Source organism: Syzygium oleosum, unplaced genomic scaffold (genome assembly GCF_021117445.2).
Source record: "Syzygium oleosum isolate NSW1041296 unplaced genomic scaffold, Sole_v2.1 Sole_v2.24, whole genome shotgun sequence".
NCBI lineage: Eukaryota > Viridiplantae > Streptophyta > Magnoliopsida > Myrtales > Myrtaceae > Syzygium > Syzygium oleosum.
The window spans coordinates 1,551,903-1,577,605 of record NW_026607508.1 but is presented as its reverse complement, the minus strand read 5'-3'; the positions used below and the strand labels follow the sequence as shown (position 1 = coordinate 1,577,605).

The window sequence follows — 25,703 nt, the reverse complement described above, 5'->3', positions numbered from 1 at the left end:
GATGGCAATTAACGAAAATGATGTGATTGGTGCGTGACTGAGCTTGGAATGTGGAATTGGAAATGTGGTGTGTTCGATGTGTATGTGGGCATGAGAATGTGAGTGATTTGTAGTGCGTGTGGTTGAGATGCGTGTGAGAATTGTTTGTTATGATTGCGGACTAATGTGCAGGCTATTTATGCCAAGAGTCTAGGTTAGTGTGATCGTGTGGATGACGATGTTTGTGTTTATTGCTTGGTTGTGTCTGGATATGTCTGGAATACGTGGTAGCCTAGGTAGGGTTTAGGTTGTGACTTATTGAGAAGTGTCTCATGGTTGTTTCAACCAAACCATTTCAGAGCCCCCGCTTGAGCCATGAACATATTGAGGCCGACTCGGAGCCGTCGGGTGAACAGACAGCTGAGGAGGATTCAGGTGGTGATGCCGAGAACAATGAATCAGAGGGGACGCCTCTGAGAGGGCGTAGGGACTAGTTCTGGGAGCGAGGCAATAGTTTGAGAGTGCCCCATTTTTGGATAATGCTGATCCTTTTTGTATTTTGGAAGTTAATAGTTACTGGTTCGGTGTGATTGTAAATTATAATGGATATTGTAAATCTTTGGAGGTGTAATGTATATGTATACATATGTTGGCGGTTCTGCGATCTAGTTATTCCTGGTAGTCTCCAATTTTATTGTCTGGGATTTTATAATTGTTTCCGCCGCGAATTAACTCTGATGGGAACATTGGGTCGGCGACGTGTTCCTGGGACGTCGCACTGATTCGACCGAGCTGGAGGGAAGTCACGGGTTCGATGGGGTTCGGGGCGTGACATAAACTGCATTATTCTCCAAAGCTAATCAATTCTAGCTCATAAGTTAGAGTTCTTTGCCTAAAATGCATCTAACCTAAAAGGCATCAAACATGAATGCAATATATCATCCTATACATATTTACCATCTCTAATAGGAAAGTATTAGGCATATTTACCATGTTAACTGTTGCGATATGCCTATCAATAAATACAATTGTCGATCATAAGTTTGACGAAATAAAGTTAACCTCTGATAACAATAAACACAATTTTATCGAACTCGATACAATATTGTTTGGTAAACAAAAAGTAACGCCATGACTTTATGTTTTTAAGTTTATCATATTGATAATTCATTATATGCATGCTATTTAGTTATGTAAATGTTTCTTTAAGTTTGTATTTGCGTTGTACATTATTTCACACTCGTTTTTACGACATCATATTGCATGAAAGTTTGACAAACATCTTGGCCCTCCAAGTAAATTTTCTTATGAAGTCTAGACTAAGGTTTCTGCAATGTCCTTGGCCTGGATTAAACTTGCTGGAAAGGGGAAAATTTTCATAGGCTCTCTCAATCTTCCTAGAACAGAGCAAAAACCCAATAGTCTGGAGTAGAGCAGAAAGTATGTAAGGCAGGCCAACCTTAGGCTAGAAAACAAAAAAGCCGCAGATAATTATTCAGTATCGAAGTTGGAAATGTCATTTCTTAAGTGACCAACAGAAGTGAAATCTAGCCTGGGAAATGGCATAAACATCTAGAACTTTTACAAGCATAACTTCACCTAGTATAGTTGTTTACTTAACCAGCCCATTACTTTCCAGGCAATACTGATTTACTGCTAGTCTGCCATCAAATCCATTTATTAAGAAAAACTGCTGTATGAGAAGCAAGAACAAGGAAAGGACACATCGACTGAATTTGATAGACCGTACTGCTAAGTATTTGATTTGAACAGACAGGACGCTTACAATATTTCCAATTGGAAAGACACCAATTATACTGAAGCACAAAACCCCATCTTTATCTCCACCATAAAGGATATGGAAACACTGCTTTGAAGAATTTGAGAGCTCTACAAATGAATTTTGAACATCGTCAGTTAAACCAACATCTCTGGGTACTAGTCCAGGCATTCGAACTCTTGGAGCTGGAGGGAAGAATTGAGTAGTGCGATCTTCAAATGTCAAAGAGTTACCAGAAGCATTCTATAAAACAAATGAATAATTACTTTCCAGTTGGAAAATAAAAAGATGAAAAAAAATATGAGATTAAAGCTAAGAAGCCAAACAAATCAACAAGTTACAGATGACTCCAAACATACGCTTTCAAAAAATCTTCCATAAACCATACTAAAGCTTTTGGACTGTGAAATAAGATTCTAAGTTTGAAAAAGAAGTACTTAAGAAAACCAGAATAAAATAACTACTTAACTGCAAAGGAAGCATTATGAAAGGTGTTAGCCATAAAATATCCGCTATTGGTAATAAAGATCACGAAGTTGTATCAACTTTTAAGTTGAAAGATGCATACTCTATTCACTTGGGCATCCTCCTCCCAGTTGAGACACACCACAGCTGCCATATGGGACTTCAAGCTTCTTAACAGTTTTCCATTCTGCTTAATATATATACTGTAACAGTCTGAATTTTCGATCCTTTTCCCGGGATTTAGGAAATGAATTTGACCAATGCACTATAGTGAGATTTCACCCGGGACCCGTGCATTCTCGGGATGCTAACCTTAGGGGTAAGGCTATTACGGGATTGAGTTCGCATGACCAAAGAACTCGACCTGGGTTCGATCTTCGACCATATGGATTGACAAGGGAATGTTTTGAGCCAACCGAGACCGGTCTATTTGATTGATCGTGTCCGAAGGGAACTAGCGACAGACCCTCGCAATTATATGACAATCGAGATCCTCCCGGGTAGAGTAAACTTAAACGTGATTTGACTTGGTGTCGGTCACGGGTCGAGAGCGCGTAATCCCAATGAGCCACCCGTTAGCCAGAGATAAGCTAAAGTTGCGATTGTTCAATTTTAGTCATTTCTTGGAATTCGGGCCCGGGAATCGAGAATTTTGAAAGTGACAATTTTGAGCGGCCGGTGACGTTTTTGGCTTGGCCAACCTTGGGGCCACCCATTTCTGCAAAAAAATAGATTTCGGTTCGAGATCGGAAAAATTACGATTTTGCCCCTCGGGACCCCAATGTCGATTTTGAGGCCGTATGAGATTATTTTTCGAGGCCGATGTCATTTTAGGGTGGCCACGCACATTTAGAGTCGTTACGGTCAAAAATTGGAATTTTGGCTCAGAAGTGAAAAATAATATTATTTTATTCCTAGGACTTTGCAGTCGATTTTCGAGGGCTTAAGAAGCTATTTTCACGATTCCGACGCTATATTATGTTGGCCACACACATTTGGGGTCGGTACGGGCAAAAAATGGAATTTCGACCCGGGACCGGAAAAATGACCATTTTGCCCCTGGGCCATTTTTAGTTCCGAATTTTGGGAAAATTTTGGGGATAATTATTTGGATAATTCAGCTCAATTATTGGGGCCAAAGACCAAAATCCCCCTCAATTATTTGGATAAGATCAACCAAGACCGTTGGATTAAGGGCGTTTTAGTCAAATCTCCCGGATCGGCGACACGTGTCCCCCACCAGCCCACTTTTTTTACCAATATTGACTCTCTCTCTCCCCTTCACCTCCTCATTCGGCCACTCCCCCAACCAGAACTCCCCTTCCTCTCTCTCTCCACAATTTCTCTTCTTTGCCGATTCTCCCTTCGCCGATCGTGAGCTCGCCATCGCCGGAGCTGCTGGGCCGGCTGTTCCAGCCCCTTGTCCAGCCCGTTTGTCCGCCTTTTCAAAGTAAGTGACTTCCCCAATCGACACCTAGGACCTCGGGTATTGCTAGGCTCGTTTAGGGTTCGGTTTAGGTGATTTTCGTGGTTGTTTTGGACTGAAATAGTGGCTGGTGGTTCGGGTGGTTGTGGACTGATTTGGAGACTGAAAATATGAGGTTTGGGAGGTTCGAATAGGGCCGTGATGATACGGAACGATCACGGTTTGAATTCGTGTGATTTGGTGTGATTTTCGGATTTGTGACTACTGTACCCGTCCGGTTTGCTATTTTTGTGGAGAATTTTGGGGGCCGAAATTTGAGGAAGTTTTCTTCATGAAAGTTGTTCCCAACATCTTGAAGTATAACATATTTTAATTTGGGAATTTTTCGAAATCATTTGATGCCATTCGGAAGTCCATCTTTGGACCGAAATAAAACTGCCCGATTTACTGTTCACCCGACCTTCGGGTCTGTTCGAATTTTTATAAATTTTTCCAGGCCTATTTTAAAAATAATTCCTTCACAAAAATTGTTGGGGACATTTGTGGTTATAGCATATAAAAATTTCAAAGCTTTTCAAGGTGATTTGGGTGTTGAAATAAATGTATTTTGAGGACAAAATAGTCTGTTAGAGCGAACAGATTTTGGTCTGATTTCGAGGGATAAAAAGGCATGGTTGTAGATTGAACCGGATTTCGTGTTCTTCATAAGAAATGTTTATCGGGATGTGTTTTGTAATATATCCAAAATTCAGAATTTTTGGAGTTCGTATATGCGATTGTATGGTTTGTGATTGTTGGTTGATTCTGGATTGTGTCTTGGGCTGAATGTGCCGTGATTGTGTGCCGAGAGTGTGTGGCCATGAGGCGTGATGGTGTAATTGCGCATTGAGTTTGCGTGCCAAGCATGGGTGTTCAGGTGGTGTTCGTGTGACGAGGATGTGAAATTGTGATGTGTGTGTGAGGTGCGTGTGTTTGGCCGTGTGGTATGTGTGCAGAGTGTGAAATTGTGATATGTGTGTGAGGTGCGTGTGTTTGGCTGTGTGGTATGTGTGGAGAGTGTGAAATTAAGGTACGGGAATGTAGGATGGATTGGAAAAGTGATACCTTGAGGCGTGTTCGTTTACGCAGGGTAAGGTCCGTCCTGAGGCGTGTACGTTTACGCGGGACGATGCCGTCCCTGACGAGGTAACGATGCCCGACCCGATGGGGTGTTGATGCCTGACGAGGTCAGAAGACCGTTGGCCTGATGCGTTTTACGCGGGTGCGGTAGAAGGAAAGTTGAGTGTAGGATTCCGTCCTGAGGTGTGTTCGTTTACACGGGACGATGCCGTCCCTGACGAGGTGACGATGCCCGGCCCGACGGGGTGACGATGCCTGACGAGGTCAGAAGACCGTTGGCCTGATGCGTTTTACGCGGGCGCGATAGTGGTGGAAAGGTTGAGGATGAGCTGGATTGGGCTTGATGTGCGAGATTTGTGAAAGTTGACGCGTAGTGTGAGTTCGTGTGCAAGTGTGATTTATATCGCGTAAGTAGTGCTCAATTATGGGGTGAAAACTGCTAGGCATGGTATGGGACGTGCCCTAGTGGGTTTTACCTTATAATCGAGGTATGTACGCGTCTGTGATGTATTACTGTGAGGTGCTGGATGTATTATGGTCTAACGTGCAGGAACGTGCATGATGGGTTCCAGGTAGGTTCGTGTGTGATTGTTAGATTGATTGATCGTTGTGTGAGATGCGTGTTCTATTTGGTGGTACGTGAGTGCCTACGTGGAGTTTGGGGTTGTACACTTATTGAGATTCGTCTCATAGTTGTATAATCCACAATTTCAGACCCCCAGCTGTAAACCCGGGAAGTTCGCCTCTTCTTTTTGGAAGTTCGAGGAACCGTTTTTGGTGCCCGGTGGAACTGCAGGTGAGTGTCCGGAGGCTCAAGCCCGAAGAATCAGGAGCAGAACGGAAGGCGATCCTTAGGTTTTTCCCTATGGTATTTTAGGAGTTGTTTAACTTGGGTTATCCGATAGTGAAGTTAAGATAACCAAACCCCTGAATTTTTGTTAATACGATGGCGGAGGATGTTCGTTGGTATTTATGTCTGTAATATGATGTTTGTATATTTGGTGATGTATGAAGATGTTGTTTGATTCTTATGGTGTTCTACCCCGTCGTCGTCATCTTTCTGTTCGGGGTTTTTATATTCGCTTCCGCATGTGGCTCTGATGTTTGGGTTGGGTCGGCGACGTTCCTGGGACGTCACAATATTTCGACCGGAGCAGGGGATGTCGCGAGCTCGATGGGGTTCGGGGCATGACATATACCATGTTAGAAATGATTATACCACGGTGTGCATAACTGCTGCAAGCACTAGCATATCAAAAGCAGCACACTGCATATCCATAGTTCCATAAAGACAGCTACTTTGGTAAGATAACATTAATTATGTACAAACAATCTCTCTTCTCAGCAAAATTAATCCATGAAGTGGATGATTAGTAATAAACTGGTAGAAATCTCAAAGAAACAGAATTGCAGCAGCCTCAGCCGAGTTCTCAGCCATTCCACTCATGACCAAGCAGCTATAGCTTAATAAAACCATAACCAGTTATATACAAACTTTTCCACCAACAAGCATAATTGAGGCAGATACAAATCCTATTGCCTTCCTAATATTGACTGAACTTAACATATTTTACTAATAATTGATAGAAGCTATTAATTTTGATGAAAATGAGCATGTCACAGATGAATATATGATACCATCCACTTAGACCATAGATTCTCACAATGAGCTGGACCCCAGTAAACACTATGCTGTAATTTGTCGTTGACATTTGAAATAGTTTCAATCATTGATGACAACATTAGCAGCGAGGTGAAAATTTTTTGTCCTACACGAGAATGCAATTGAGCACATCAATCAGATTCAAGTCCTAAAGTATACAAATCTATTGAATGAGTAGATTCATTCTGTATGATATGTGATTAAAGTAATTCACCGCTGATTTCACCGATTAAATATGAGTCAATCAATTTCCTTGATTTATAACATAACTCATGCATCAAACAATGTAGTGTCAAAAACATTTCTTGGTTTTGATGTAGGACGATCTGTCCCACAATAAAGAATAAATATTTATGCATCACACAAAACTGCCTAAGCATCACACCTAGGATTTCTTAAGCATCCCACCAAAGAGGAATTGCATCACACAATCCGCAAAGCAAACACTTGCCAAGTTCTATAAATTATCAACTTCGAAAAGTAAAAATTACAACTATATTTGTAGACTCTCTAAAAGTTCTACTCATAGTTGAAATAGGAAATCTCTAAACAAGAAACATAATTGCAGTATACATAAGATCCTACTACTCAAACTTAAAAAAAAGAAGGAAACTTTGTAAAATCCTAATAACACTCAAATCCTAGTGGATAATTTTAGTGATGAAACTTCAAGACGAATCCTGATCCTTGTTTGAGTTTCAAAGTCAATCTTCACCAAAACATTGGTAGTCATCTTGCATGATTTTGTCGGCTGCATCAGGCTTAGTGGAACTTATTTGACAAAAGAAAAATAATTTGTAGCAATATCTCATGTCAGTAACATTAGTCGAATTTGAAGTATCTTTATCATTAGTTATTACCTAACAATAAAAATAACACCATACTTTACAATTAATTTACATCTGTCATGGAATGCCAATCTCAAACAATATATCAAATTTTATGATTCCACTGGATGAAATTCAAGATCCACAATCCATAGATTTAATTTTTTGATTCATGACTCAAATTTCCATGTGACAACTAAGGGTGATCCTAAGTGGTTAACATGTGATGTCAAAATTGTGGCTACCTACTTAACAGTTAACACAATTAATAAACGAATATTGTTCCGGGTTCAAAGTTCAAACTGCGAAACACAAATTGACTCTTGTAATCTATCTAAGTAAACAATAGTGCCAACTTGATTAACAACCTGACCTATCATGACCTGTTTATATTTAGTTCAGTAAGTTCTCTAATAATAAATCATACATGAATTTTGTTCCATAGTGGTTACAAATTACAATTTGATCAGACCATATAAATATAACATTTCATGTAAACCTAGGATTTTGTAAGCTTACGGCTAGTTTCTTTTCAAACTTATTTGACATTGATGAAGATATGCATATTGTACATATGCCGTGTTGGTCATGTTAGGATTGGAATGACCCATTCAATTCAATCTAACTAGTTAAATGGGTATTCATCTCTTGTAATTTGTTGACCTATTAAACAAATGGGTCATTTCGAATAGAGTTTTCTAATAATTTTTTTTGTTGAGCATATCCTGCTCAGATTGACCTATCTAGCAATCCATTGTTAACTTGAAATTGACAGACATGACCAATAAAAATGGATTGCCATCTCTATTAGCAGCTGAAAGTTCGCTGAGCAAGTTTTCTATTTGCACTGCATCATGCAGATTTCGAACAATTCAGAATCTTTCCCAAGAGAGATTAGAGAAAAACAAGTACTGATGATAAAGAACTTCTGCAGGAGGAATTTCTAGTTGAGAAGTAATGAGGATAACATTCAAGTAACAACATAGAAAACTTCCTTTGACATCATACAGTAAAACTGTACCGTCTTCAAGCCCCAAGACAACAACCTTGCCATCAGGATGCCAGCAGGATCATGTTATACATTTACCTGGAGTGGAGTAGAATGATCAAGAAGAGCCAGTACTGAGGAGACGCATTGAAATGTGCAAAGAAAGTGAGTTCATTATAAACAAGAAAGAACAGAAAGAGAGAGATAATGAAAATTTTTTCCCAATAAAATTAACAGGAGAAGAGAAAAGATAGAGCACACACATTAACCGACAAAATGTTAATCAAAATTTGGGAAATGAGGCAAAACATCATAAGTGTACAAAGTAACTGAGAGGATATGGGATTTCTTTGGGCTAGTAGGTCATCTAAAGCGAGGGAAATTAGATCTTGTTGGCAGGCTCCAATCCAATATCTGAATCAAAAAACAAATCTTGTCGTTCAACTATGGAACCTCAAGGTGGAGTGGATGCATGAAAGCTTACTTCAGGCGAGGATTACAAGTGTACTAGTATTTACAACTTAGGATCGTAACAGAAACCATTCAAAATTTGCTCAAGTGCTATAGTGCACTCAAAACGTTCTTCATATCTAGAAGACAATATGACGAATGAAGCATTCAGATGTTTTTGGAGAAGAAATCTCCTCTCTAAATTTTTCCAGTGAGAAACGACAGCAAGAACTAGCAAGGCTAGGCATCTAATCCTAAGCTCTTAGCCTCTTACTAATTTGAATTACCAAAAGATTAAGTCATATAGGAACTTAACATACTCGGATGCAGCTCCCCTTACCCTCCTAGTCTCTTTGCATTCTCCAATTCCTTCCTCTGTCCCTCCTGACCAGATTGTCATACAAGTACGCAGCATAGCTCGAGATATATCCTATTCAAAAGTTGAACTCCCACCAGCCAACTTGATTAATCACAATGATGTGACGAAATGCCCTACTGTAATGAGAAAAAGATAAATTAAACTTCAAGCAATACAAAACATGAGAGGCTTTCCGCCTATAGTCTATATTTTAGTAAAATTACATCGTGAGAGTTGCCATCAGAAATCTAAGAAGATCTTTTTAGATGCCTGATGACATTTATATGGTCTTCTGCAGGGGCTAAACCTGCCAACTCCAAGTGGGCATCAAGCATTTCTGCATCTGACATAGCTGCTTAGCTAGTCTATCTAGCATAAATGGCATCCCGTCCGATTCATGTTAATTATTTTCATGGACACTTTAACTGGTGTACAAAGAAGGGCAACAAGATGGCCGTACAGGAGTATGGTACACTTACGGTCGGTGTTGATGACTGTCGGCTAGGTTATGGAAAAAATCTCCCAAGGCAACAACCTGGTTGAGAAGTTGATGAGAATCTATCATGCCTGGAAATAAAATCCCTCAATTCAACTAATACCAGCTTGGAATTCTTTTACTTGCAACTAAGTCGTCTCTAGATCTCCACTCGCATCGCCATCATTCGCTCTTCGTTTCTGTGTAAAAAGACCAACTCCTCAGTTCGACGTTCACCTTCTCATTTAGACTTTCAAGCACTTTATACCTCTGTATTCGTTCAATTCTCTCCATCGAACGCAATTCGTGCTAGATCGGCAATCACAGTTGGTTCCTATAAGGAAATAGGAAGCGGACCACATTTAGGAAAAGCGAAAGAAGTAGAACGAGATAAGGGCAATGACTCACAGAGCACACCCCAAGCCATCGTTGAAGAAACGAACACACTGAACAAAGAGAAGAGAGAAATTTTCTCGAATCGTAGCAATTACCGGGAGAGGTTGTCCACAGCCTCTTGCCAATCGAAGCGACGAAGCACCACCCACCTTCGAGTCCTCCGTGTGACCATGGCCAGCAAATCCTTCTCCGGATTCCACTCACGCCATATTCAATTAACGCCCATCGGAAGAAATCGAGCAACAGCCTCACCAAACCGAATCGGAAGACAATCGAATCGACCTTGAAGCTGAAACGGAAGCACGCGCCGGCGACCCTTCTTCGTCGGTCTCCCATTGCTAGAAAGCTCCGCCTGCTGGAGCAAACCGTGAGGGAGTATATAGAAGCGTGCGAGGGAAATGGGCCGGGCCGGACTTTATAACTATATAGCCTTGTCAAACAACGCACGAAGTGCCCCCCCTTCGGGCCCATGTAGGCTGCAAGAAGCGGTTGATTAATTATTGAAATGTAATTTGGAAAAAAGCAATGTGATGTCTTGTCAATCATGTCATCCTCATTCACTTTGAATAAGGAAAGCAGGTTAAGGAGTTGTTCAAATTGGCAATCTTACAAGAAACATGTTCACGACCTGCTTAGAGACTACCTATATAAAAATTACTGATAACGTATGGAGTCGATGTTTAAGCATTCTAATGTCAATGCCATTAAACTTATCCAAAAGCTCCTTTAAGAAAGATTTTCCTATATTCAGTACATACTCACCTATATTTTTATTTGCGTATTGTGGTTATAAATTAGATTTTCAAAGTTGACTCAAGATACATAACGTTTTTTTGTACATCTCAATGTACGTAGGATATTATGATGGCCGCGATGGACAATCCATCAGACGCAAGTGGAATGGGCAACGGCGGAGATGATAAATCGGCCCAATCTCCTTACGAAAGCTGAAAAAGAAATAGATAGAGTCGTGGAAAAGGAGAAGTTAGTCCAAGAAGAGTTTGATATCCTCCGGCTCAACTACATTAAGGTATGTGCCAGGGAGGCCTTCAGGCTCCACCCGATCGCGCCCTTCGACGTCGCGCACATCACCCTGTCAGATGTCGTCGTGGCTGGCAACTGCATCCTCGGGGGCAATAACATCCTCGCGAGCCGGATGGGTCTTGGCTGAAACCCTAAAGTGTGAAGATGAAACACGCATGAAATGAGGGTTCCACATATTTTACCAAGTTCACTCTCCCTCCTTCCCTCCTTTTTTTTTCAAATTAGTATTTATTTTTTGCTAACGTGGCATGTGAATTAGCACCACCTGGCAAATTTTTGCCATGTAAGCATTGTGACGTCAGCAAACTGATAGAGTGCTTCCGAACATGCAAATTACATGACTCGATTGGGAGTAAGAAAATGTTCAAGAACCTAACTTTTATATTTAGCAAGAGCTAGTTATTTGAAAAATGTACTTAATCATTTGTTCTCTATCATCCCATCTTGGGGGTCTCGTGTAACGGCCTGAATTTCGACGTAATTCCGGGATCAATAATATTGATATTATTTCGCATTTCATTTTAGTAAGTCTCGCCCAGAACTGATCATTCTCGGGATACTAACCTTTAGGGAATGGCTACCTAGGGAAATGTACGTGGACCTAAGAACTCGATCATGAGTCGACCTTCGGTGACGATCGAGGTCGCCATGACTTGAATAACTCTAGGTTGATACGCTTAATCCCTAAACAGCCGCCCGTTAGTGAGAGACCCTAAAATTGAGATTGGGCGATTTTGATCGCGAAATTGGATCCGGACTTGGATGTTGATTTTCGAGGTCGTGCACAACTAATTTTACGAGGATGACGTCATTTTAGTGTGGCCAATGATGTTTGGGGTAAGTACGGTCGAAAAATGGAATTTCGACCAGGAACTCAGAAATTATAGTTTTGCCCCTGTGGGCACCGAGGCTGAATTCGGAGGCCGTTTGAGGTTATTTTTCACGGCCAAGGTCATTTTGGGGTGGCCACGCACATTTAGAGTGGTTTTGGCCAAAAATTGGAATTTCGACAAAAATTGGAAAATAATATTATTTTATTCCCGGAACTTTGCAGTCAATTTTCGAGGGCTTGCGCGATGAATTTTCGTGATTCCAATGCCATATTATGTTGGCCACACTCATTTGGAGTTGATTTAGCCAAAAATTGGAATTTCGCCTCGGGACCGGAAAATTACGATTTTGCCCCTAGGCCTATTTTTGGGTATTCCGAATTTTGGGGATTTTGGAAATTGAATTTGGGGATTAAGTGTGGATAAATATCAGCCCCAAAATATTGGACAAAAATGCCCTTAGATATTTTGGTTTGGAAGAATGTGGACCAAGTGTTATAGGGGCAAAATTGGAATTAAGAAAAAAAAATTGGTCAAACCTTGGACCAAATATTTAATTGTTTCTCTCCCCTCTCTCTCTCCCCATTCGGCCATTTCCCCTTCTCCTCCCCCTCCCTCACCGAAATCCCCTTCTCTCCTTTCTCCCTCACCAAACCATCTTCCCCTCTCTCGGCCGCGTGGACGCCGATCACCGCCGGGAGACCGTCGCCGCCGCCGTGTGCCGCCGTGAGATGCTGGCCAGCCGTTCCCCCTTCTCGCTCTAGCCGAGTTAGTCTAGAGTTCGGGTAAGTCGCGATCTAATCCCTATTTAGGACGTCGGGTATTTTCGGACTCGTTCGGGTATGGTTTAGAGGATTTAGAGGTTAATTAAGGCGTTGATAATGATTATTGGTGGTTGATCATGGTTATTGGTGGCTGAGTATGGCTGGTAGTGGTTGTTGCGGGTTGGATTAGACGTCGGGAAATGAGTTTTGGTGGTTGGAATTCGGTAGAAATCGGTTCGGGGTGAATCGCGGATTCACGGTTACTGTACCCGCCCGGTTTGCTATTTTTGTAGAGAATTTTGTGGGCCGAATTTGAAGAAGGTTTCTCATGAAAGTTGTTGCCAACATCTTGAAGTATAACATATTTTAATTTGTGAATTTTTGGAAATCATTTGATGCCATTCGGAAGTCCATCTTTGGACCGAAATTAAACTGCCCGATTTACTGTTCACCCGACCTTCGGGTCTGTTCGAATTTTTATAAATTTTTTCAGGCCTATTTTCAAAATACTTCCTTCACAAAAGTTGTTGGGGACATTCGTGGTTATAACATATAAAAATTTCAAAACTTTTCAAGGTGATTTGGGTGTTGAAATAAATATATTTTGAGGACAAAATGGTCTGTTGGAGCGAGTTGATTTTCGTCTGACTTCAAGTGACCAAAATAGGTGTTTCTAGTTGGAACTAAGTTTCGAGTTCTCCACAGAAAATGTTCAGCAAGATGTTTTACGCAACATGTCCAAATTTTAGAATTTTTGGAGTTCTTTTACTATTTATTTTGATGGGATTTCGGTCACTGTTTAGGGTTCGGTTTAGGGGTTTATGTGGCTGTTTTGGGGGCTGAGATGAAGGCTGGTATTTGGTTGTCGTGGGCTGATTTGGGGACTGATTTGGCGAAGAAATTGGTGAGGATTTGTAGGCTCGATGATGGCTGTGATGTGTGGAGCGATCGCAGTTAATTTGTATAATTGATTGGAATTATTGTGACTGTTTGGAGACTGAATTAGAGGCTGGATATTTGTTGGTTACGGACTGATTTGGCAATGAAAAATTGAGGTTTAGTAGATTTGGATAGGGCAGTGATATTGTGGATCAATCGGGATTAGGTGTTGGGCTGAATATGGCGTGGCTGTGTGCCGTGTGCTGTGTGTATGTGGCCGTGAGGTGTGGCGGTGTGGTAGTGTGAATGCGCATTGAATTCGCTTGTTAAATGTGTATGGCCGTGTGTTGTATTCGTATGACAAGAACGTGTGTTTGTGAAGTGTACATGAGATGTGAATTGGTGCGTGGCTATGAATGCGTGTGAGGTGTGTATGTTTGGTCGTGCGACTGTTGACCGTGTGTAAGTGCGGTTTGAGTGGAACGAGGATACGGAAATGTGGAATTGGTTTGGAAGGATCCGTCCTGAGGCGTGTACGTTTACGCGGGACGATGCCGTCCCTGACGAGGTGACGATGCCCGGCCCGACGGGGTGATGATGCCTGACGTGGTCAGAAGACCGTTAGCCTGATGCGTTTTACGCGGGCGCGGTAGAAGGAAAGTGTGTGTAGGATTCCGTCCTGAGGCGTGTTCGTTTACGCGGGACGATGCCGTCCCTGACGAGGTGACGATGCCCGGCTTGACGGGGTGTCGATGCCTGACGAGGTCAGAAGACCGTTGGCCTGATGCGTTTTACGAGGGCGCGGTAGTGGTGGAAAGAGTTGAGAACGAGCGGGATTTGGCTTGACAAGTGAGGATTGTGAAAGTGATGCATGGTGTGAGTTAGTGTGCGAGTGTGTTTGTATCGTGTGATGCAGTACGCGATTATGGGGTAAAATCTGCTAGGCATGGTATAGGACGTGCCCGAGTAGGTTTTGCTTTATAATCGAGGCACGCGCGCGGCTGTGATGTATTGCTGTGGTATGATTAGCGCGTGTATTGATATGTGGAAAGTGTGTGATGACATGTGTGCAAGAATTGTATGTTGGGATTGTGGGCTAACGTGCATGGTGCGTATGCAGAGAGTCGAGGTATGTGTGAATGTTTGATTGTTGGTTGTGTGGTTGTTTGGTTGCGCGTTTGGACGTGTCTGGAATTACGTGATAGCCTAGGTGGGGCTTAGGTTGTGACTTATTGAGATGTGATCTCATGATTGTTTCAACCAAACCATTTCAGAGCTCCCGCCTGAATGTCGAGATTGAGGTCGACTCGGAGTCGTCGGGTGAGCAGATAGCTGCGGAGGATTTAGGTGGTGATGCCGAGGACAGTGAGTCAGAGTGGACGCCTTCGAGAGGGCGTAGGGGATAGTTCTGGGAGGAGGGTGCGCCCCATTTTTGGATAGTGCTGACCTAGAGAGCTAATCTTGATATTTTGGTGGTTTGGAGTTTATAGTTCGGTGTGCTTATAAATTATTTTGTGGTTTGTATTGGCGGATGATGTAAATATTTGGAAGTGTAATATATGCTTGGTGGTTTGACGATTTATTCATTCCCGGTGTTCTCCAATTTTAATGTCCGGGATTTTTGACTGCTTCTGCCGCGATTTAACTTTGATGGATCGTTGGGTCGGCGACGTTATTCCTGGGACGTCGCACTCTTCCGATCGAGGAGAGGGATGTCGCGGGCTCGATGGGGTTCGAGGTGTGACATCTCGTCTTTCTTCCCCTTGCAGATCTATCACAACAAGACACAACTTTAATAGTTGTGGAAAACCAGCCTTGTTCACGGAAGTCCCTTCTAACATCAATTTTGCAGGAAAATTGCTCAATTAGTCCCAAACTTATTGTACGGATGTCATTTAGTCCCTATACTTTTTATTTTTGCCGATTTAGTCATAAATCATTGTGCATAATTCCAATGTAATCCTTGTAGCCATTTTTCGTCGAAAATCACCGACGTGGCAGTGTGCCACGTAGGACTGAGTCCCCATATCAGCGATTTTTAGAGAAAATTGGCCGAAAGGATCCTTAAAAGATGATTGGAGGTAGTATTTGTAATTTGGCATTCGCTTTGAGTCAAAACCCTAATTTTCCCACTCTCGCCGCTCATCCCTCTTAGCTCTCGTTTAGTCTCACACCTTTTACTTCTCACTCTTAGTCTCACGCGGTCACGCGGGGCCGCCTCCCTCAATCCCTCTTGCCTCGATGCCTCATTCTCGCCTCCCTCTCGCTTGACCCCACCTCCAGTCTTAACTATCGCCTCCTTCTCTCGCTCTCGTCTCTTAGTTTGCCTCTCTCAGCTCACGGATACTCTCGCCTAATGTCAATGTCCCTCAACTAGGTTGCAATACCCTCTGTAAGACACGAACCAATTTTGAGCAGAACAATCAGTTCGCCTTCCAAAATCCTCACGTCTCACAAAAAAGTTCAACTCAGCTTCAATCAAGGATGTGGCTTCAATTACCAGTTGCCTCATCATACCAAACGACCCTCTCAAATGCAACAACAGCAAAAGTGGACTCGAAATCTTCAATGGGAAACCCTCATCGAGTGCTTACCAAAAGCAGCGATCGACCACAATTTCCCTCAAACTTCTCGAACATAGCTTGACGTTTCGCTTCAAATCGCGGCATTCCTCCAACCTAATGCACTCAAGAACAGGACCACCCTTCAAAATTTCGTGCATCGCCTTATCTGTGATCTCCGAGCCGCAAATAGACAGGGGCTTGAGATTACTCCAAGTGACACTCCTACTAAATGGGAAGCTAAAGAGCCTCAAATGCAGGTTCACCAACGAATCCAGGGGACTGAGCTCAGGCGCAAAATAGTCGAGAAAATCGATGTCGATGTGGAACTTCCTCACCTTAGGCGATGCGTAGAGGATCAAGAGGCTGTCCACAGACGGGGCATCATGCCAGGGGAAGAAGAAGACGAGGTCCGGGGCGGTGTCCAGACGGATCGCCGCCGCTTCGACAAGACGCAAGTTGAGACAGTGTGTGCGACGTTGAGGAAGGAGAAGATGTGGTGGATCACCGAGTCAGGCAAGGTGCTGATGTGATCAACATCGTCGCCTAGGGTTGCACACCGACGAGAGAAGGGCGATGAGGTCTGCAATCGCTTCTTCGCCATGTGGGTTCGACGATTGAACGGGAAGGAGAGCCTCCAGTTTTAGGATTCTTTTCGCTCGACTGGAGTTTTGGCTTCCGGTGGTGCGACACGTGTCGCTCGGTGGAGGGACGACCATTTTCCCGCGCCTTTTAAATGCAGAGCGGCGGCTATGCAGTGGATCGCGAGCTCGAATGTATGTACAGATTTTTTTGGACTTCTAATCCATCTATGAGGCTATGATGACGGGGCTTGCTTATCTTGGAATGCTTTGTAGACCTGATCAATGGATGATTCGAGCCGGATCTCGCGCTTGAAAATCTTTATCCTAGCTCATCCGAAAATATATATATCCATAACTAACTTCTCTAAGATAATTCTTCAGCGAAAACCATATTCATGAGCAAGTATGACATCTCATGAGCTTAAAGATTAAAATAAGTCAAAGACGTGTTAGGAGAAGTCATGGTGGAGCTACGTGGAGAGGGCGCCCTTGCAAAAGTTGGAAGGTTCGGATTTTAAGGAGGCGAATTTTCTTAATTCGGGTGGAAGGTGTTCATAATATTTTGAAAGTGGACAAATATCCAACCAAAAAAAAAGAAGTGGATAAATCAAAATTTTAAATCTTCTAATGGTTGCCGCCCATAGAGAGAACTATCTACACACAGGCATACACGCTCACAGAACACTTTCCCCAACCGATGGTTGTATAGGCTCTCTCAATCTCCTAAAACACAGCAGAAACTCAAAGAGTCTAAAACAAAAGCAGAAAGTCTATACAGCAGGTTAACCCAGAAAGACACCAAATTCTCCTTTAGGTGCTTCAACCGCAGTATAGGTAGAAGGAGCACTCAGGGCAAACAACAAAAGCTACGGATAATTGTGCTGCATCGAAGTTGGAGGTGTCATCTCTGAAGTGACCAATAGAAAGTGAAATCTAGAACTCTGACAAGAATTAACTTCACCTAGTATAGCTATTTACTTAACCAGCCCATTACTTTCAGGCAAAACTGATTTCTGCCATTAGATCCATTTATTAAGAAAGACTGCTGTATGGAAGCAAGAAAGGAAAGAAGTACTCGTTGACTGAATCTGATAGACTATACTGCTATATATTTGATCTGAACATACAGGAAATTTGTAATAAATCGAAAAGAAACTTTATTGCAGCAGCATCAACCAAGTTCTGAGCAATTGTACCCATGACCAAACAGCTATAGCTTAATGACATTACTGGTTATCTACGAACTTTTCCCCCACAAGCATAATTGAGGCACATACAAATTCTCTCATTTAGGAGTCACCCAAATTATTACCTTCCTAATTTGACTGAACTGGACATATGTAACTTTGAAAGAAACTATTAATTTGATGAAAATGAGCATGTCATGGATGACTGCTTCTATATGACACCATCCACTTAGACCGTAGATCCTCACAATTAGGTCAACACCAGTAAACACTACTTTAATTCGTCATTGACATTCGAAACATTTTAGATCATCGATGACAACATCTGCAACAAGGTGACAATTATTTGTCCTACATGAGAATGCAATTGAGCACATCAATCAGATTCAAGTCTGACGACATTGAGATGGTATTCTGCAGGGGGTATTAAACCAGAAATAATATTACATCGTGAGGGTCACCAACAGAGATCGAAGGAAAACTATATAGATGCCTGACGACATTGTGATGGTATTCTGCAGGGGTTAAACCAGCCAACTCCATGTGGGCAGCAAGCATTTCTGCATCTGACATAGCTAGTCTATCCATCATAAATGACATCCCCTCCGATTTGAGTTCTATATCTTCATGGACACTTTAACTGGTGTACCAAAACAAGCAACAAGATGGCAATACAGGAGTAGGGTACACTTGCGGTTGGTCCAGATGACTGCCAGTAAGGTTATGGAAATCTCCTAAGGCACCAATCTCGTCTAGAAGTTGATAGGAATCTGTCATGCCTGTAAATAAACATCCCTTCATTCAACTAATATCAGCTTGGGATTGGTTACTTGCAACTATGTCATATCCAAATTTTCACTCCCATTTCAATATCATTCACTCTTCATTTGTGTGTAAAACACCAACTTCTTAGTTCGACGTCGTGTTCTCAATTAGACTTTCAAGCACTTTACCTCAATTATTCACCAACTCTCCATCAAACGCAATTTGAGCTACATTGGCAATTGAAGTGGTTTATTTGGGGAAAAGGAGCGTAACACATTTAGGAAAAGCAAAAGGAGATAAGTACAATGACATAAAGGGGCACACCAAGCCATCGCAGAAGACACGCACAAATTACCAGGAGAGATGGTCCACAGCCTCTTGCCAATCGAAGCAACGAAGCAACCCCACCTTCCTTGGAGTCCTCCGTGCGACCATGGCCAGCAAATCCTTCTCCGGATTCCACTCACGACATCTTCACCCGCCCGCCAACCGGAAGAAATCGAGCAACAGCCTCACCAAAACTGAATCGGAAGACAATTGAATCGACCTTGAAGCTTAAACGGAAGCACGCGCCAGCGACCCTTCTTCGTCGGTCTCCCATTGCTAGAAAGCTCGGCACAGAAGCGTCCGGAGGAAATGGGCCGGGCCGGACTTCATAACTGCTGACAGCTGCTGGCGCCAGATCTGGCTCGACGGCAACCCAAGGGTTTGATTTCTTTTTAATAAAAAAAAAAGAAAATTTGCAACTGAAGCCCTTTGCAACATTTTATTACCAAACACTACTTAACCCAAAATTGCTTTACAAAGATTTTTTACTAAACGCAATTTGCATTTCCCCAAAACCCTTTAGACCAAAGGCCTTTGTATTTCCAAAGGGCTTTCAAAATGTTGAATCAAATGCACCCTGAGAGCTGACAAAGGAAGACTCGTCAAACAGCTGCATCCTAATCTCGTGTCTTCGGCCGAACCATGCCTTAGGGGAGAGAGAGAGAGAGAGAGAGATGATTCAAGGGGAAGTCTAGTGGACTGAATTTACAGCAATGAATGGCTTAGGTTGAATTCAAAAGACGTTACATTCAAAGCTATTACAATGTAGTGAAAATGCATTAAGCTACACAAAAAGATAAAAGAGCACAAGGTAGTAAGGAAAAAGATCCAGCCATCCAGAAAGCCAAAATTATACATTGCTGTAACTCGATCTTGTCTACGGAATTGAAATAATGCACGAGATACAAAATTTGAATGATAAGAACAAGTGATCTGCACTTGATTGATGGGGCGTCTCATAGCTTTCTGTCCAAAGCATATGCCTCACTTGGAAGTCTTCATTTTACAAAACGAACTTCCCTCAACACTGTTGCCGCCATCTCCTATGATAGTATAACATCCATTTTCTGCTTTGCAAATGTTTGCGCCTAATAAAGGTATGCAATAAAAATGCTGAACCAGCTCACTTATTCCTACAGACACCACAACAAATACGAAGCCTTTCTCGATCTCGCTTCACCAACACCAGCTCTTGCCCCTCTCCCACTCAATCCAAAAGGTATTCTCTTTTTCATTCCGTTATCCTATAAATACAGCTTTTGGGCCGCACCACTAATCCGGGACTACCCCAGAATCTTAGGTGAAACTTAAAAAAGCCGGAAGCCAAAGTGTGAAAAAGCCTCATGTTTTACCTGTCGTGGCTTCCAATGTATATATCAATTGGCATACGGCAAGGCATTCTCATTCAAGCATCTGGTCGGGTTGTGGTGAAGGATGAAAGAAGACCCGCGGCCTGCACAGGAAAAACATCACTGAATTTCAATGAGGCAGCAGCTGAACTGTCCTTGAATATGCCCACTTGACCATTAGTCAGGATGGATCCCAGTTTCAATGTGTTCTCTCCAAATCTGCTGCCAACCTGGCCAATTGTGAGAGGAAATAATATCAGAAGCATGTCATAGAACATGGAAAAAGACTTTCTTTCCAAAACACCTAGCCAAATATCTGACATCTCTGAAAATAAAATCTTCTCACAATTACAATGTTCGGCAAAAAGCCAATGTCTACTCCCGATGTACCAAAACAACATGAAGTACGTGGAACTATCTCGGTGCACAACTACGCAAACAAGCACAAAAAAGGAAGGCCAAAGTTAAGAACTTCTATCACCACTTTCAGACAGTTACACCACTGAATTTTCTAGCAGTGTCCCAGACTATTGGTACTTATTACATTCCATGTCACAAATGACTCGGTTAACTCAAACATTAATGCATGCAGTGAAACAGAAAACCCCCAATAAACACCCCGGCAATCAAAGATATAATCAAATTTAAGTTTCTCCAAATAATAAAATATGAAAGCTGAAAGATTAAGTCCAAATAGAGCTTAGAAAGTTAGACATATCATCTCCAACACAGATGTTCACGACACAGCTCTATAAAGCAGGTAGATGACTAGCCAGGGACATGATAAAATAATATATAACAAGGTAAAGAAATAGAAGCAAAAGAAAGAAAGCACACTCACCTGCATAAAAGACTTCAACAATGGAACTTGCTACTCCTGAAGACGATCTGTCGTCCAAATCAATCGTTCAAGAAATTTCTCCATTACTATAAGATTTCTGACTCTTCGATGAAAAACCTTCTATAGAAACACCAGTAGTTGCTTTAGAGTCTTCCTTGAAGACAATGCAGGTACACTGCAGACAGAATTCAATAATAAGAGAAATCTGGTCACGAAAGCTCAAATATTTTTCCTGCAGACACACACACATGGAAAGGCATATTTAACCTGATTGGAAGTATTTAAACCGGGGAACTGTGGAGCATCTCATAATATTTGATTCTGAATTCAAGGGCAGTTTCTGCACTGTATCCACATACAACCGATTAAGTTGTATGAAGAACCCGAGGAGGACAGCATGCCGTAAATATGACTGTCTTTCATTCTCCCACAGATATGGCTCTAACCTTTGATGAATGAACAAGAAAGCACTATTAGTTAACTGCAACAAAATGAAGAGTTATAATCACGAAACCACCTACTGGGACGTAAACATAACTCAGCTAGTACTAGATAGATGGTCCAATGGTGTCAATTAGCTATTTCTTGCTACATTTTAACATGGTAAGTAAACCTCCAAAATTGTAACTATTTTTGATGAATTCATATGAAGTCATCACCGATAATCCTAGGGACTTCTAATTTGTGTCCCACCTTCTTCCCTCATCTCTCATGTTCCTCCCTTTCCACCTTTTCCCAAAAAAGCATTAGTACGCAGTCATCTTTGGACAATATATCTACACTATAACTAAATGCACAAAATTGAGCATCATCATCTAAGCATCATTTACAAGTGAAAGAGCTGTTCACGTATCAGAATAATCTCACATGCAATAACTTCTACCCAGGTTTAACAAAAGGGCAACCACTTGACCATGAAAGAAAATTCTTTCTATTCCTACTATTGTCATTTATCCTCTAATCTAAACACGGATCATATAAAATCTTCCATCTCTTAGCTTAAAAGATATTCTTGGAAACAATTTTACATGAAAAACAGAATCAAGGTATAGAATTGTCGGATGCAAATATTAGTGAGGAGCGAGATTGGATTTTGTAAAAACATCTTGGAGTACTGTCTGCTTGTGGAATATATACTGCAAAAACAAATCCAGTAACTTACGTGAGCCAGTCCACGGGATCCAATCTCTGCAACAGACAATGTACCAATCCCTCTATACATGTTCTGATGGCAGACTTTTTCTGTCTTTGATCCTTTTGCCTAAACGAATACTTTGGCTTTGAACTTCTAGACAACTCCTCATCCATAGTGGAATCACCTCCAGAAAGAACATCATATATGAACTTTAAATCTAACATAACTTCCAAAGCTCCTTTATTTGATCACTTTAGATCCATTAGCTTCTTCAGTAGAAAGGTAGTTTCCATATATATCAGTCACCTGTAAAAGCAAAAACTGTCAGTAAATAAACACCAGATTAAAATAAGCTATAAAGATGAAGAAATCACAAAAACCACAGTAGGACTGTCCACAGAACTGAGTAAATGATAAAAGTCAAAAGACACAACTTGTAAGGTGTTATTCATTATGAGGAAAGTAAGAGGACTTTATGATATCGTAAGACCTAAACACTATAAATCAGAAAAGGCTCTTTACAGCTTCACAAGGCAATAGTAATCATGACTTTCACAAGGCTCTTTACAGTGACCTTGATCAACATTTGCATTTGATCACTGTAGCCGGCAAGGGTTGTCGGAGCTCGCCGGCCATTGGACTCTAATAAGATTTGTTAAGCTTATCCTGCTCAGATTGACCTATCGAGCAGTTCACTGTTAATTTGACATTGGCAAACATGAACCATAAACATGGATTGCCATCTCTATTAGCAGCTAAATGTTCATTGAGCAAGCTTGCTGTTTGCATTGCATCATGTAGCTTTTGAGCAATTCAGAATCTTTCCCAAGAGAGATTAGAGAAGAACACATTCTGATGATAAGGGATTGTTGCAGGAAGAATTCCCAGTTGAGAAGTTGTGAGGGTAATGTTAAAGAAATAACATAGAAAATTTACTTCAACATCATGCAGTAAAACCATACCGTCTTCAAGTCCCCAGACAACAACCTTGCCATCAGGACGCCAGCATAATGATGTTATACATTTACCTGGAGTAGGGTAGAATGATTAAGAAAAGCCAGAATTGACGACACACATTGAAATGTGCAAAGAAAGTGAGTTCATCATAAACAAAGAACAGAGAGAGAGAGAGAGAGAGAGAGAGGATGAATAATTTGTTCCCAAAAAAATTAAAAGAAGAGGAAAGATAGAGCACACACATTAACCGACAAAATGTTAATCAAAATTTGTGAAGTGAGGCAAAACATCACAACTGTGCAAAATAGCCGAGAGGGTTATTGCTCACTTGATATGGGATTTCTTTGGGCTAGTAGGTCGTCTAGAGTGAGGGAATCTATATCTTGGTGGCAGGCTCCGATTCAATATCTGAATCAAAAAAATAAAAAATATCGCTGTTCAACTATGGAACCTCGAGGTGGAGTGGATGCATGAAAGCTAACTTCAGGCGAGGATTACAAGTGTAACTTAAGATCTTATCAGACACCATTCAGGATTGGCTCAAGTACTATATTGCACTCAAGACATTCTCCATATCCAGAAGACACTATGACGAGCGAAGCATTCAGATGTTTCTGAAGAAAAAAATCTCCTCTATAAATTTTTCCAGTGAGAATAGACAGCAAGAGCTACCAAGGCTAGGCATCTAATCCTAAGCTCTTACGAATTTGAATTAGCAACAGATTAAGTCATATAGGAACTTAACATACCTGGATGCAACTTCCCTTACCCTCCTAGTCTCTTTGCTTTCTCCAATTCCTCCCTCTGTCCCTCCCGACCAGATTGTCATACAAGTATGCGGCATAGCTCGATTTATATCCTATTCAATAGTCAAACTCCCACCAGCGAACTTGATTAATCAATATGATGGACGAAATGCCCCTCTGTAATGAAAAGAAGATAAATTAAACTTCAAGTAATACAAAACGTGATTAACTTTCCGCCTATAATCTATATTTCAGTATCCACTAAATCTCTCCTTGTAGGGCATGCTCATTCATTAAAAGAATGCTCAATCAGTAAAAGAAGAGGAGCCAGCAGTAAAATTTCAATGTGAGAGTCACCATCAGAAATCTAAGAAGATCTTTTTAGATGCCTGATGAACATTTAGACGGTATTCTGCAGGGGCTCAACCTGCGAACTCCAAGTGGGCATCAAGCATTTCTGCATCTGACATAGCTAGTCTATCTAGCATAAATGGCATCCCCTCCTATTCATGTTAATTATGTCATGGACACTTTAACTGGTGTACGAAGAAGGGCAACAAGATGGCCATACAGGAGTATGGTACACTTACGGTCGGTGTAGATGACTGTTGGCTAGGTTATGGAAAATATCCTCTAAGGCAACAACCTGGTTGAGAAGTTGATGAGAATCTATCGCGCCTGTAAATAAAATTCCCTCCGTTCAACTAATACCAGCTTGGAATTCCTTACTTGCAACTAAGTCGTCTCTAGATCTCCACTCGCATCGCCATCATTCGCTCTTCGTTTCTGTGTGAAAAGACCAACTCCTCAGTTTGACGTTCACCTTCTCATTTAGACTTCCAAGCACTTTATACCTCTAAATTCGTCCAATTCTCCATCGAACGCAATTCGTGCTAGATCGGCAATCACAGTTGGTTCCTATGGCGAAATAGGAAGCGTAGTACATACAGGAAAAGCGAAAGAAGTAGAACGAGATAAGGCCAATGACTCACAGGGCACACACCAAGCCATCGTTGAACAAACGAACACACTGAACAAAGAAAAGAGAGAACTTTCTCGAGTCGAAGCAATGACCGGGAGAGATTGTCCACAGCCTCTTGCCAATTGAAGTGACGAAGCACCACCCACCTCCGAGTCCTCCGTGTGACCATGGCCAGCAAATCCTTCTCCGGATTCCAGTCACGCCATCTTCAATTAACGCCCATCGGAAGAAATCGAGCAACAGCCTCACCAAACCGAATCGGAAGACAATCGAATCGACCTTGAAGCTGAAACGGAAGCACGCGCCGGCGACCCTTCTTCGTCGGTCTCCCATTGCTAGAAAGCTCGGCACAGAAGCGTCCGGAGGAAATGGGCCGGGCCGGGCCGGACTTCATAACTATATTATAGCCTTGTCAAACAACGCCCAGACTCGTGGGACATCATATTGATGCGAATACGGTGGTGGATTTGTTGTTGAAATGTGAATTTGGAAAAAAAGCAATGTGATAATTGATCCTCAATTTACCATTTGAACAGAAAGAAATATGCTCCTGAATTATTCGAATCGGCGTTAGCATGACTATTTTTTTCGCCCAAATGGAAAACAATTAAAACATTGAAAAAAATAAACGACTTAAAGTCTTATCGCTAAGACCAAAAGCAACCAAAAAAAAATGTCTTGTTGCAAATAGGTGGAACTTATCGAACAATTGCAAATTCAAATCAACTTACCGGATTATCGCCACAGTTAACTTTACCGTGTTCATCGTAAAATCAATTCACGGGCCCGAAATGCTGCCATTGCCAACCGTTATTTTGCTGGATCG

General features: G+C 41.7%; 1 protein-coding gene and 1 long non-coding RNA gene across 31 annotated transcripts; one reads left to right on the top strand and one right to left on the bottom strand.

The window, feature by feature from the left end:
* Positions 1 to 1,511: 1,511 nt before the first annotated feature.
* On the bottom strand, positions 1,512 to 25,078 carry LOC115693352 (anaphase-promoting complex subunit 4-like). 30 transcript variants are annotated; one of them, XR_008814369.1, is made up of 7 exons: positions 10,022 to 10,267; positions 9,799 to 9,864; positions 9,674 to 9,730; positions 9,535 to 9,590; positions 9,038 to 9,143; positions 8,281 to 8,346; positions 2,033 to 2,411 (listed from the first exon to the last, which is right to left on the bottom strand). XR_008814369.1 is itself a non-coding variant. In XM_056302609.1 (4 exons), exons 1-4 carry the CDS (start codon positions 18,973 to 18,975, stop codon positions 1,592 to 1,594), a joined length of 576 nt encoding a protein of 191 aa, XP_056158584.1. In that variant the 5' UTR covers positions 18,976 to 19,143; the 3' UTR covers positions 1,512 to 1,591. The 30 variants fall into 30 exon arrangements, 3 of the variants coding, with proteins under 3 accessions (XP_056158584.1, XP_056158586.1, XP_056158585.1); XR_008814370.1 differs by having other exon boundaries at positions 9,038 to 9,127; XR_008814364.1 differs by having other exon boundaries at positions 9,038 to 9,192; positions 10,022 to 10,265.
* On the top strand, positions 9,663 to 25,046 carry LOC130134859 (uncharacterized). The gene is made up of 3 exons (XR_008814373.1): positions 9,663 to 9,754; positions 24,707 to 24,805; positions 24,963 to 25,046. It is a non-coding gene; the product is annotated as an uncharacterized LOC130134859 (long non-coding RNA).
* Positions 25,079 to 25,703: the final 625 nt, after the last annotated feature.